Below are 12,157 nucleotides of genomic sequence, written 5' to 3' on the forward strand. Positions count from 1 at the left end.
AGAACGGGACGAGCGCTCCGGAGCCCGCAGGGGAGGAGGGATAACGGCAAAAAGTGGAGCGCGGAGAAGGGTAAAGGAGCGAGAACGGATCATGCAAATCTCAGGCAAAGCCGCTTGCAAATGACCCGAGAAGCGTGAGGGCGCGTGCGCGCGCGGGCCGGGCCGGAGGCTCGGCCAGGAGCGGGTTAAAGCTCCCTGCACTCCCGCCCTCGGGGAAGACGCCGGGCGCCCGGCGGAAAGAGCCGAGCGCTTTCCGCCGCTGGCCGGAAACAGCCGAGCGGCTTCCGGAAACAGCCGAGCGGCTTCCGGAAACAGCCGAGCGGCTTCCGGAAGTGGCCGAGCCGCGCCGTCCTGCGCTCCGTCCGGACCCGACCGCCTGGCCTTGTTCTCCGGATCGGCCGAAGGTGTTCCGGAAGGAGGCGAACGGCGAGGCGGGCCGGGCCGGCCTTCCCCCCCTCAGCTCGGCAGGGACGGACGTCTGCCGGTGCAGGCACTCGGAGGAGGCGGAGGGAGCCGGAGTTTGGCTTTGGTCCGGCTCGTTCCGGAAGCAGCCGAGCGGCCGGGCGCCGGCCTCGGCGTCCCGTGAGTGAGGCGGCAGCGGCGGCGGCGGCGGCAGCGGCGACGGCGGCACCAGGTCCAGCGCGGGCCGGCATGAACCGCGACGGCTGAGGCTGAGGAGGTGCCGGCTGCGCGGGTCCCATCGACTCCCCGGCAAAGCCCCAGCCCCACGCTGGGGGTCCCGCCTCGAGCCAGGCTCGGTCCCCGCGAACCTCTCGGACCCCTTTGTGCGGCCGGAGGCGGCGGCGGCGGCGGCGGCGGGAACGGCCATGGCGGCCAACATGTACCGGGTGGGAGGTGAGTGTCCGGAACCGGGAGGCGCGGCACCCCCCAGGGGAGGGGGTGGTGGGGGGCCGTGGATGAGTGAGGTGTCCGGCCCCGGGAGGTGCTGGGGAGCCAAGCCCCGGGGGCCGAGTGGACCGGAGCGGTGACCGGAACCGGAACCGGGGAGCGACAGCGTCGCGGTGGGGCCCCGAGCCTTGGAACGGCAGCGAGCGGGGTCCCCGACGGCGCCGCCTCGCCTTTCCCCGGGACGGGGCGAAGGTTTGGGAAGCGGGTTTCGGAGGGGTTGACAGGGCAGTGCGGGGGCGCGGGAGCCGAGGCGACAGTCTTGATGGCTGTGGGGGAGACGCCGAAGGCTTCCCGGCTCTCGACGCCCGGACGTGGGGGGGTCTAGGCGCTCCCTCCCCCGACTCCGGGAGACAACTCGTTTGAGTTGTGGGGAACCTTCGCCTCGCTCTCCTTTAAGGTTCACTTCTGAGTGAAGACCTGAGTTTTTACTAGTTGCAGCAGTGGTGGTGTTTGGGGCCGGCGGGGGGGGGGGCAACCTTTATTTCCTTTAGTTTCTCCACTTCCAACATTTCAGCGTCTTCTTCCACCTGGAGGCTTCTTTTGGTCCTCTCAGGCTGACTGATTTTGGCGCTTGCCTCTTTCACTGATCTTCCTGGTTCTTCTCCACCCCCTTCTACAGATTACGTCTATTTTGAGAACTCCTCCAGCAATCCTTACCTGGTTAGACGGATTGAGGAGCTCAACAAGGTGAGTTGTGGTATTCCCCCCTTCCTCCAATCCCATCCTCAGGTGGGAGGGAGGATCCCGTCTGGACGAATCCATTCATTCATTGTGGTATTTATGGAAGGTTTCTGAGAGTTTAGTGAGTGGGAACTTTGCTGTTCCTTGGAGGCCAAAGAAGAAAAGGATTTGGAATTGTTTGTGTATTTACTGGTAATTTCCTGGGCTTTTTCTACATTGATCCCATTGGAATGTATTGACAGTTCTTAGTCTCTGCTTGGTGCATTTCCACTTTCAAACTCATATGTATTGCCCCCCCCCCTTTTCCTCCCCACCCCTTAGACTGCAAACGGAAATGTGGAAGCAAAAGTTGTCTGTCTTTTCCGGCGAAGGGATATTTCTAGTAGCCTCAACAGCTTGGCCGATAGTAATGCCAGTGAGTGTCTTCATCACCTCCTTCCTCCCCTTCCCGGTGATCTGAGGCATGGGCATGCATGCCTTTGCAGGTGTTTCCCCTGGTAGCATGCCCAGGGCATGGGTGGGAGTTTGTGGGGTGGCGGAGTGGGGGAAGGGCCTGGTCTGAGGAGAAAGGCCTGTTTTTACACGTTGGAGAAGAAGGGTGGGGAGACCAGAATATGGGGTATGAGTGTGTGTGATGTGTGTGTGTGTGTGTGTGTGGTGGGGAGGGGAGTATTTAGATAAGGATGGGGAAGAGCATTTAAAGAAGCCAGACACTTGGGAATAGTTTCAGGTAAAGAGGAAAGAATTCTTAGAGACTTCCATAAAGGAAAACAGACTTATTTGTGAGATAGTGAGACTATTTTTGAAAGGAGGTAATAGGAAGCTAGGAGATGGAGTTTTCTTGCACTTTTTGTTTTACATGTCTAAATTTTTTACTCCTCTCCAATTTACATCTGATTTTTCCTGTCGCGTTATCTTTGTTCTGCTTTTACTTCTTTTAAAATTAATTTTTCTTGGTTCCTTGTATTCTTTCTGCTTTGATTCTTTCTTCTTAAAGTATTCCCCTTAAATTATTTTCCTGGCTGTTTTGGTCATGAAGGGGTTAACAAGGAGCTGGGCCTACCAAGTTCCCTGGCCCAGGGGTTTCCAGGCCTGTCTAGCAGGGGCTGACCTTGGCCTTGTCCAATCACAAGGGGTGTGGGGGTGTGGTCCCCCTAGCCTTAGCACTGGTTTCCGGAGCACACTGGTGAGGGGTGGAGTCTACTCAACTCCCCTCCCCCCTTCTCCCTGAGGTTGGGAACAAAGCACCAATGAGCCTGGGCCTAGGTTTTTCTGCCTCCTCCTACTTTGGTTGGCACTCATCCAGGTTAAACCTTCTTTTCCAGGTTTAAGGACCAGCTGCAGCTTTGTGTGTGTGTGTGTGTGTAGGTGTGTGTGTAGTGTGCAGAGTTGTTGGCTGTGGCTTGAGGGGCTGTCCTTGTTAGCCCACAAACTATTACTAACCAAGTACAGAGGGAGGGATAGTTAGAATTGCATGTGATGTTTTAGAGCAAAAATCTGCAAAGAGGAATGAGTAAACACAATTTGTATGATGTTCTTTCATCTTACTGAGTTCCTAGACCTTAGGCTGGTTTAACAAAGAGTTCATCATGTGTGTGGTATGGCCATATTTGTGCTTTATGAATAGTGTCTGAACATCAGCAATTGGGCCTGGGGATGCATTTTGTGGCCTTATGTGTATCCTTACAGCTCTCTGCTTAACAGTCCTAATGATGGAGTGGATCTCTAATAAAGCACTGGGCTAAGGGAGAAGCTGGTTGAATAAGGATAAGATGCTTGAGAAAAGTGAGAAATAGTTTCTGGGGTTAGTTTCTAAGGTGTCTTCTTTTTGGACTGGTTTCTGACTTGGTTTCTTCTTCCTCAATTTCTTAGGGGAATTTGAGGAGGAATCAAAGCAACCAGGGGTGACAGAACAGCAGAGACATCAGCTAAAGCACCGGGAGCTTTTTCTTTCTCGGCAGTTTGAATCATTACCAGCCACCCACATAAGGTATAGGACAATAAGCCATTATAGTTTTCAAGCATTTATTTAGAAGAAGGAAAGGAAAAGAAAATAAAATCTTGCTTTTTTTTGGGGGGGGGGAGGCACAGTGCCAGTCCTGGGAATTGAACTTAGAGCCTCATGTGCTCATCCTGTTTTTCCCCCCCAAGTTCCAGAACTTGAGTGCAGGGCCTGGGCACTGTCCCTCAGCCTCTTTGTGCTCAAGGCTAGCACTCTACCACTTGAGCCACAGTGCCACTTCTGTCTTTCTCTGAGTAGTTTATTAGAGATAAGAGTCTCATGCACTTTACTGCCTGGGCTGGCTTTGAGATCCTCAGATCTCGGCCTCCTGAGTGGCTGGGATTACAAGTGTGAGCCACCAGCATCTGGCTCCTCACAGGCTGGGAGTCTACCACTTGAGCCACAGCTCTGCTATGAAGAGAGAAGGAGAGGCTCACACAGGGTTTTTTCTGACTTTTCTCCTATAGGGGAAAATGCAGTGTGACGCTCTTGAATGAGACAGATATCTTGAGCCAATACCTGGAAAAGGAGGTGAGAAGAATGTATTGGGAAAAGAGGGAGGAGAGTGGATATTACCCTGTAAAAGCTAAGAGGAAAGTAGAACAGTGAGGAGGTAAAGGGATGACAGACTGGGAAACTCTGCATCGCACTTCCCCCCCATCCCCATACATTGATTACTGCTCTGCTTACCTTCCTCTCCTCATCTCCAGGACTGCTTTTTTTACTCGCTGGTATTTGACCCTGTACAGAAGACACTTCTGGCTGATCAGGGGGAAATCAGAGTTGGTTGCAAATACCAAGCTGAAATCCCTGATCGCCTAGCAGAGGGTAAGCATCACACAGGTCATCTGGCTACTGGGTTATTGAACTCCTGGGGGGCGGGGTCTCAGACATTGCTGCATTTGCTGTGAGTGGCATGCTATAGGGTGTGGGGAACACAGTCTACAAGGCTTTCTGCTATGACCCTCACAGAATGGGACCTTAGGAATCTGAAAGGGACAACTGGGTACTACTGGGAGAATTATTATTATTTTTTGGCCAGTCCTGGGGCTTGAACTCAGGGCCTGGGCACTGTCCCTGAGCATCTTTTGCTTAAGGCTAGTAAGTTATCACTTGAGCCACATGCATGCTAAGCAAGCATTCTATTACTAAGCCCCATTCTTGGCCCTGGGAGGAAAATTCTAAGAGTTGATTTGGCTGAGAGAATCCAAGCAGAAGAGGGGGAAAAAGGTGCTACAGTGAGTGACTAAGACATCAGTTGTTTCCCTTTCACTCTCCCTGGTGATGCTTTTGCTTGGTTCCCCAGGAGAATCAGATAATCGGAATCAACAGAAGATGGAGATGAAAGTCTGGGACCCAGACAACCCACTCACAGACCGACAGATTGATCAGTTTCTCGTGGTGGCCCGGTGAGGGTGGGTGGATCGAGAAATGGGCTGGGGGTGGTAGAGACACAGTTCTGAGTCCCACTCATTCTTAGAAATTCTCAGAGATTTCTTTGTCAGGAGCTGTTTTCCTTCTTTTTTCCCCTTAATTCCTCAGCTTGCTTATACCTTCTTTTTTTTGATTCCCTCAATTTCTCCCTTAGAGCTGTGGGGACCTTTGCAAGAGCCCTAGATTGTAGCAGCTCCATTCGGCAGCCAAGCCTGCACATGAGTGCAGCTGCTGCCTCCCGAGACATCACTCTGGTGAGCAGAAGTTGGTGGGTAGTTGGACAAGCTGGGCCTTGTGGGGAGCTGTAGAACTTGGGGGTCGGGGTTGGAGAAGAGCATCTCGGAGGCCTAAATGCAAGTGGTGCTGAAGCTTCAGGTACTTAGTCTTGTTCTCTGAATTTTCTATAGTTTCATGCCATGGACACATTGCAGAGGAACGGCTATGATCTAGCCAAGGCTATGTCGACTCTGGTGCCTCAGGGGGGCCCGGTGCTGTGCCGTGACGAGATGGAGGAATGGTCTGCTTCTGAAGCCATGCTGTTTGAGGAGGCCCTCGAGAAGTATGGGAAAGATTTCAATGACATTCGCCAAGATTTTGTAAGTGGATGGGCTAAAAGACGGAGTAGGAAAGGTGACAAGTCAGGGACCTGGGCGTGTGGCAGGGTATCAGATTACTCCCATTTTTCTGCCCTCTTTAGCTACCATGGAAATCCCTTGCCAGCATAGTCCAGTTTTACTACATGTGGAAAACCACTGACCGGTATATTCAGCAGGTATGGACTGGGCTAGGAGGCTGGACCACAGGCTGCCTGCTCCCCTCTGCCTTTGAAGTTGATGGTGTCCTCCTCTCTGCTGAGATGTTCTGATCCTTTGTTCTTTTTCTTTCTGGCAGAAAAGATTGAAAGCCGCTGAAGCAGACAGCAAACTGAAACAGGTCTACATCCCTACCTAGTAAGTGTAATTAGAAGCATACTGCCTTCCTCAGTGCGGGACGGTGGGCAGAAGGCCCATGGGAGTGGGGGGTTCAGTCTCCAGCATTGTAAAACAAAACAGTGTCTAAGGCCTGGGATGTAGATCAGTAGCAAAGTTCTTGTCTAGCAAGTGCAATATCTTGGGTTTGATCCCCAGCACCAAAAAAGAAAAGACCCCCCCCCCCCCAAACACAAGCCAGGTGCCGTGGCTCACGCCTATAATCCTAGCTACTCAGGAGGCTGAGATCAGAGGATCCTGGTTCAAAGCCAGCCTGGGCACTAAAGTTCATGATAACTTTATCTCCAATTAACCACCAGAAAACCGAAAGTGGCACTGTGGCTCCAGGGGTAGGGTAGTAGTACCTTGATTTGAAGAGCTCAGGATAGTGCCTAGGCCCAGAGTTCAAGCCACACAACCAACCAAAAAGCAAACAAACAAGAAAAACACCACAAATAAAAAACAGAACTGTATATACACATAGAGAGGGAGCCAGAATATACAGGATATGGTATATATAAATATACATATATTTTTCAGTGACGGTACTGGGACCTGAACTCAGGACTTAGGCACTGCCCTTTAGCTAGCGTTTTTTTTTTTTTTTTTTTTTTTGCCAGTCCCTGGGCTTGAACGCAGGGCCTGAGCACTGTCCTTGGACTTTCTCAAGGCTAGAGCTCTACCACTTGAGCTTCAGCACCACTTCCAGCTTTTTTTTTTTTTTTTTTTTCCTATGTATGTGGTACCGAGGAATCAAACCTGGGTCTTCGTGCATGCTAGGCAAGCACTTTAACCACTAGGCCAAACTCCCGGCCCCTAGCTAGCGTTTTTTGCTCAAGGATGGTGTTGTCATTTGAGTCAGATTTTTTGGCTTTTTGGTGGTTAATTGGAGGTAAGTGGCTCAAGAACTTTGCTGCCTGGGTTGGCTTTGAATGGCAGTCTTCAGATCTCAGTCTTCTGAGTAGTTAGGATTATAGACATGATCCCTGGTGACCAGCTGTTATGAGGTTTTTGTTTTTTCCTTAAATCTTCGTTTTTTTCCTTCCTCTTCCTGTTCTCATCAGCACGAAGCCAAACCCTAACCAGATTATTTCTGTGGGGTCCAAACCTGGCATGAATGGAGCTGGATTCCAGAAGGGCCTGACCTGTGAGAGTTGCCATAGTGAGTTCTAGGGAGGGATCATGTCGTTTCCTGGGGGGGGTGGCGGGGGAGGGGGAGGAGGCTTAGGTCTCAGTGTATTTCCTCTCTGTCCTCTCTCTGCTTCTGCAGCCACACAATCTGCCCAGTGGTATGCCTGGGGCCCGCCCAACATGCAGTGCCGCCTTTGTGCTTCCTGTTGGATCTACTGGAAGAAGTATGGGGGACTGAAGACCCCAACCCAGCTTGAGGGTGCTGCTCGGGGCACCACAGTAAGGATTGTTCAAGAGGCGGGCAGTGAGCAGACAAGCAGAGGCCGTCTTTTCCTGGGGATGGATTGATGGGCAGGCTGTGGGTGCTTGATAAATGTTGGGGAGCCAAATAGGTTGGGGTGTCAGTAAGGAGGTCGTGAGGGAACTTGAGTGCTGGTACTTAGTCTTCCCTTTTTCCTTACCATTCTTCCAGGAGCCCCATTCAAGGGGTCATTTATCCAGGCCTGAAGCCCAAAGTCTCTCCCCATACACCACCAGCGCCAACCGGGCCAAGCTGCTGGCTAAGAACAGGCAGACTTTCCTGCTTCAGACCACGAAGTTAACCCGACTTGCCCGACGAATGTGCAGGGACCTGTTACAGCCGAGGAGGGCTGCCCGACGCCCCTACGCCCCTATTAATGCCAATGCCATCAAGGCAGAGTGTAAGGGCACAAGTGGTGGGCTGGTGGTGGGCTCAGGGTTGCTCTGGCCAGAGACTACTTTCTGTGAGTGTTTAATGACAGCAGGAATACTAGGTGGTAGAGGTTGGTTTTCTTTACTTTAGACTTGGCTTCTGGTCCCCAGAACTCCGGCAAGAGTTTTTGTCTTTTCTTCCAGGCTCCATTCGACTTCCTAAGGCCGCCAAGACACCACTGAAGATTCACCCTCTAGTGCGGCTGCCCCTGGCAACTATTGTCAAAGATCTGGGTATGAGCTAGGGTACCAGGGTGGGGAGAGGATGGAGAACCAGTTAGTGTAGTGTTAGGCTTCTAGTCCTTTTACTGTCTATGGGGTGTGGCGGTGCATGTCTGTAATTCCAGTATGTAGAAGGGTGAGGAAGGAGGATTTTGAGTTCCAGACAGCTGGACTCGCATAGGACATTATGTCTCAAAAACAAGAAAAAGCCGGGAGTGTGGCCTAGTGGTAGACTGCTCATCCACCATGTACAAAGCTCTGGGTTCGATTCCTTGTTACCATATACATAGAAAAAGCTGGAAATGGTGCTATGGCACAAATGGCAGAAGGCTAGCCTTGAGCAAAAAGTGTCCAAGGACAGTGCCCAGACCCTGAGTTCAAGCCCCAGGATTGACAAAAAAAAAAAAAAAAAGAAAAAGAATTTTTCTTTCTTCCCACTGACTCTAGAGAGATTTGGTTTAATAAACTCTTTGTTTTATGTAGGTGTTTATTTTTGCAGTTCTTAAAACTCAAAACCAGAACTTTGTATATCACTGAACTGAGCTACATTCCCCAGCCTAATGATATGTTTTTCATAAGACATAATCTAGCTGGTGCTGGTGCCTCGCACCTGTAATACTAACCATTCGGGAAACTGAGATCTGAAGATTTCTGTTGCAGAAAAGTCCATGAAATTTATCTTCAATTAACTACCAGAAATCTAGAGTGACAGATTAGTGGAGTGACAATTTAGTGGCAGCCATGAACAAAACGCTCTAGAATGAACAAGAAAGGGAGGGAGGAAGAGAGGAAGAGGAGAAAGAAAAGATAGGCAGAAAGAGTGGGAGAGTAAAGGTAGGACTTGATAACATTTGAAATAAGCTTGTTAGACAATGCCCTCATTACCCTTATTACTTTTTTTGTTGTTTTTGGTTGATTGTGGGGCTTGAACTCTGGGGCTCTTCAGCTCAAGGCTACACCCTACCCCTGGGTCTGGGTATTGAACCTGATCTCTTCAACTCAAGGCTACTGCCCTACCCCTCCAGCCATAGGGCCACCAAAGGGCCACTTCCGGTTTTCTAGTAGTTAATTTTCGATAACAGACTTAGTTTCTTTAGTGCCGGGGCTGGCTTTGAATGGCAATCCTCACATCTCAGCCTCTTGAGTAGCTAGGATTATAGATGTGAGCCACTCTTCCTGGCTTACTATTTTATCTTTTATACCAGTCCTGGGGCTTGAATTCAGGGCCTAGTCACTATCCCTGAGTTGTTTTGCTCAAGACTAGGCCTCTACCACTTGAACCACAGATTTTGGGTAGTTAGTGGTTAAGAATCTCAGACTTGCCTTCCCTGGCTGGATTTGAACTGCAGTCCTTCGATCTCAACCTTCTGTATAGCTAGGATTACAGGTGTGAGCCACCAGCACTTCATTACTGTTGTTGTGTGTGTTTTTTTTTTTTAATATATATAAAACATCTTTTGAAATTTCATTTTATATTTGTGGGTCATGGGGCTTGAACTCAGCCTGGGTGCTATCCCTGAGCTCTTAGCTCAAGGCTACCACCCTACCCTTGAGCCAAGCCCTATTTCTGTTTTCTAGTGGTTAATTGGAGATAAAAGTCTCAGGTCCTATTATGCCCGAGCTGGCTTTGAACCATGATCCTCAGATATCAGCCTCCTGAGTAGCTAGGATTACAGGCTTGAGCCACTGCATCTAGCTTCTTTCTCCTTTCTACCTTTTTTCTTTTTCTTTTTTTTTTTTTGCCAGTCTTTGGGCTTGAATTCAGGGCCTGGGCGCTGTCCTTGTACGCTTTTTGCCCAAGCCTGAGACACAGCTTTTTTCTGTGTATGTGGTATCAAGGAATCAAACCCAGGGCTTCATGCATGCTAGGCGAGCATTCCTAGGCTTCGCTCCTGGCCCTCATTACTGTTTTTGAAGATAACCTGCTGCCCAGGGAAGGAATGAGGGTGAGACAAGGAAACAAAGTAGGGAAGAGAAGGTATGAAAGTATTTTTTTTATGTACGGAGGTTTGAACTCAGGACTTTGATTGCTAGGCAGGTGTTCTACCATCTAAGCCACCAAAGAGATGTGAAAAATTCTCCTTTGCTTTTTTTTTTTTTTCCTGGCAGTGGCCCAGGCACCTCTAAAACCAAAAACACCTCGAGGCACCAAGACACCAATCAACAGAAACCAGCTGACCCAGAACCGGGGCCTGGGAGGCATCGTGGTGAAGCGCGCCTATGACACTGTGAGTTGACAGAGCTTAGGCCAAGATGGCTTGGGTGGGCTTTTTTCTTTTTTTGGTCTTGTGTTGGCTAAGTAGAGAGGGCTGTTTCCTCATTGTCCATCCTTTTCCAGATGGCAGGGGCAGGGGTCCCCTTCTCTGCCAATGGAAGGCCTTTGACTTCAGGGATTCGCTCAAGCACACAGCCAGTGGCCAAACGTCAGAAACTAAACCCAGCGGATGCTCCCAATCCTGTGGTATTTGTAGCCACAAAAGATACCAGGTAGGCACTGCACCATGGTAGGGGCTAAGAGAGTTGACAGTCCAGGTTGGCGAGGGCAGGAAGTGATTAAGACAGTCTTTAGAATGGTAGTACAAAAGTGGGGCTAGCCAGATGCCATGGTCACTCCTATCATCTTAGCTACTCAGGAGGCTGAGATCCAAGTTCGAAGCCTGCCTGGGTGGGAAAGTCCACAGAGACTCTTATCTCTAGTTAAGCATCAACAAAAACTACAAGTAGAGCTGTGGCTTAAGTGGCAGATCACTCACTAGCCTTGAGCAAAACGTTTGGGGACAGGGTCTAGGCTGTGAGTTCAAGTTCCGGGACTGACTAAATAAAAAAAAGAAAAAGTGGGGCTGGCAGTTTGGTCTAGTGGTAGAATGCTTGCCTGGCATGCTCAAAGACCTGGGTTCACTTCCTCAGTACCATGTACATAGAAAAAAAAAAGCCAGAAGTGGTTCTGAGGCTCTAGTGGTAGAGCCCTAGCCTTGAGAAAGTCCAAGGACAGTGCTCAGGCCCTGAGCTCAAGCCCAGGACTGGCAATAAATAAATAAATAAAAATAAAAAAATAAGCTAGAAAAAGTGGGACATTACAGAATGTAGTTTCACCTGTGGGTCTTCGTGTTCACCAGACTTTCTCTGTTCATCTTTTGCCCTTTCCTGGTCAGGGCCCTACGGAAGGCTCTAACCCACCTGGAAATGCGGCGAGCTGCCCGAAGGCCCAACTTACCCTTGAAGGTGAAGCCAACGCTGATTGCAGTGCGGCCCCCAGTCCCTCTACCTGCAGTCTCACATCCCGCCAGCACCAGTGAACCTATTGTCCTGGAGGACTGAGCATCTTTGGGCAAGGGAGGTCTGTGGGTTGAGAGGTAGAGAGGATACTTGGGGCATCCAGACCTCCCTTCCCTTTAGTAAAGGGAGCTAGAAGCAAGGGAGGGCTGGAGCTTGTCCCTGGAGGGGTTGGGCGCCCTCTGGTGGTAATGCCTTTGTGACTGATCTTCGCAGCTCCATTCTTGTGATGGAGGGCAGCCTGCGGGGACTTGGCCCCTGTGGGCACTTAACCCGATTCCTGGGGTAGGGCTCACAGTTGTCTTGGACAGTTTTCTGTGGAGGGTTTTTTAATTTTTTAAAATTTTGCCTCCCTTTGTGAAAGGGATGGGGGAGGGGAAAGAGTAAACATATCAGGTGGTGGTACCTGGTTGGGGGAGGGGGGGCGTGCACTGCCATGTCTTTTCTTTCTTTTTTTTTTTTTTTTTTTTTCTAATTGGGAGTTTCGTTTTCTGTCCGGTGTCCGGACTTTCCTAATTGGAGTATGAGGCCCCTAAGCTGGCATCAACTCCAGCCCATGCTCGCTCTTTCTTCCCTCCCCCTCTCCCCTCTGCCTTTTGTACGCCAGTTCTCAGAAATAAAGATCTTTTGTCCGTTTTTTAACCTCGAATTCTGTAATTGGTTCTTATAGTAACAAATAAAAAGCTGGTTTCTTTGGCTCCTCCTTGGCTCAGCTGTTCTCTGCCATGTACGTGTGTATATGTGTTGGGGGTGTATTTGAGTGGGAAAATAAAGGACAAAGGACAATTTAGAAGAGGTACAGATG

General features: G+C 50.2%; 1 protein-coding gene across 1 annotated transcript; it reads left to right on the forward strand.

Moving 5' to 3' along the window:
- The first annotated feature begins 371 nt into the window (after positions 1-371).
- Mta2 (metastasis associated 1 family member 2) lies at positions 372-12,055 on the forward strand. The gene is made up of 18 exons (XM_090347528.1): positions 372-855; positions 1,529-1,596; positions 1,912-2,005; positions 3,463-3,580; positions 4,060-4,123; positions 4,303-4,420; positions 4,899-5,001; positions 5,181-5,280; positions 5,434-5,622; positions 5,724-5,798; positions 5,918-5,976; positions 7,059-7,156; positions 7,265-7,404; positions 7,598-7,826; positions 8,002-8,091; positions 10,189-10,307; positions 10,418-10,566; positions 11,232-12,055. The coding sequence occupies exons 1-18, from the start codon at positions 828-830 to the stop codon at positions 11,395-11,397; spliced, it is 2,007 nt and encodes a 668-aa protein (XP_090203654.1). The 5' UTR covers positions 372-827; the 3' UTR covers positions 11,398-12,055.
- The last annotated feature ends 102 nt before the right edge of the window (positions 12,056-12,157 follow it).

Source organism: Megascapheus bottae, chromosome 16, assembly GCF_031878675.1.
Source record: "Megascapheus bottae isolate mThoBot1 chromosome 16, mThoBot2.hap1, whole genome shotgun sequence".
Lineage (NCBI taxonomy): Eukaryota > Metazoa > Chordata > Mammalia > Rodentia > Geomyidae > Megascapheus > Megascapheus bottae.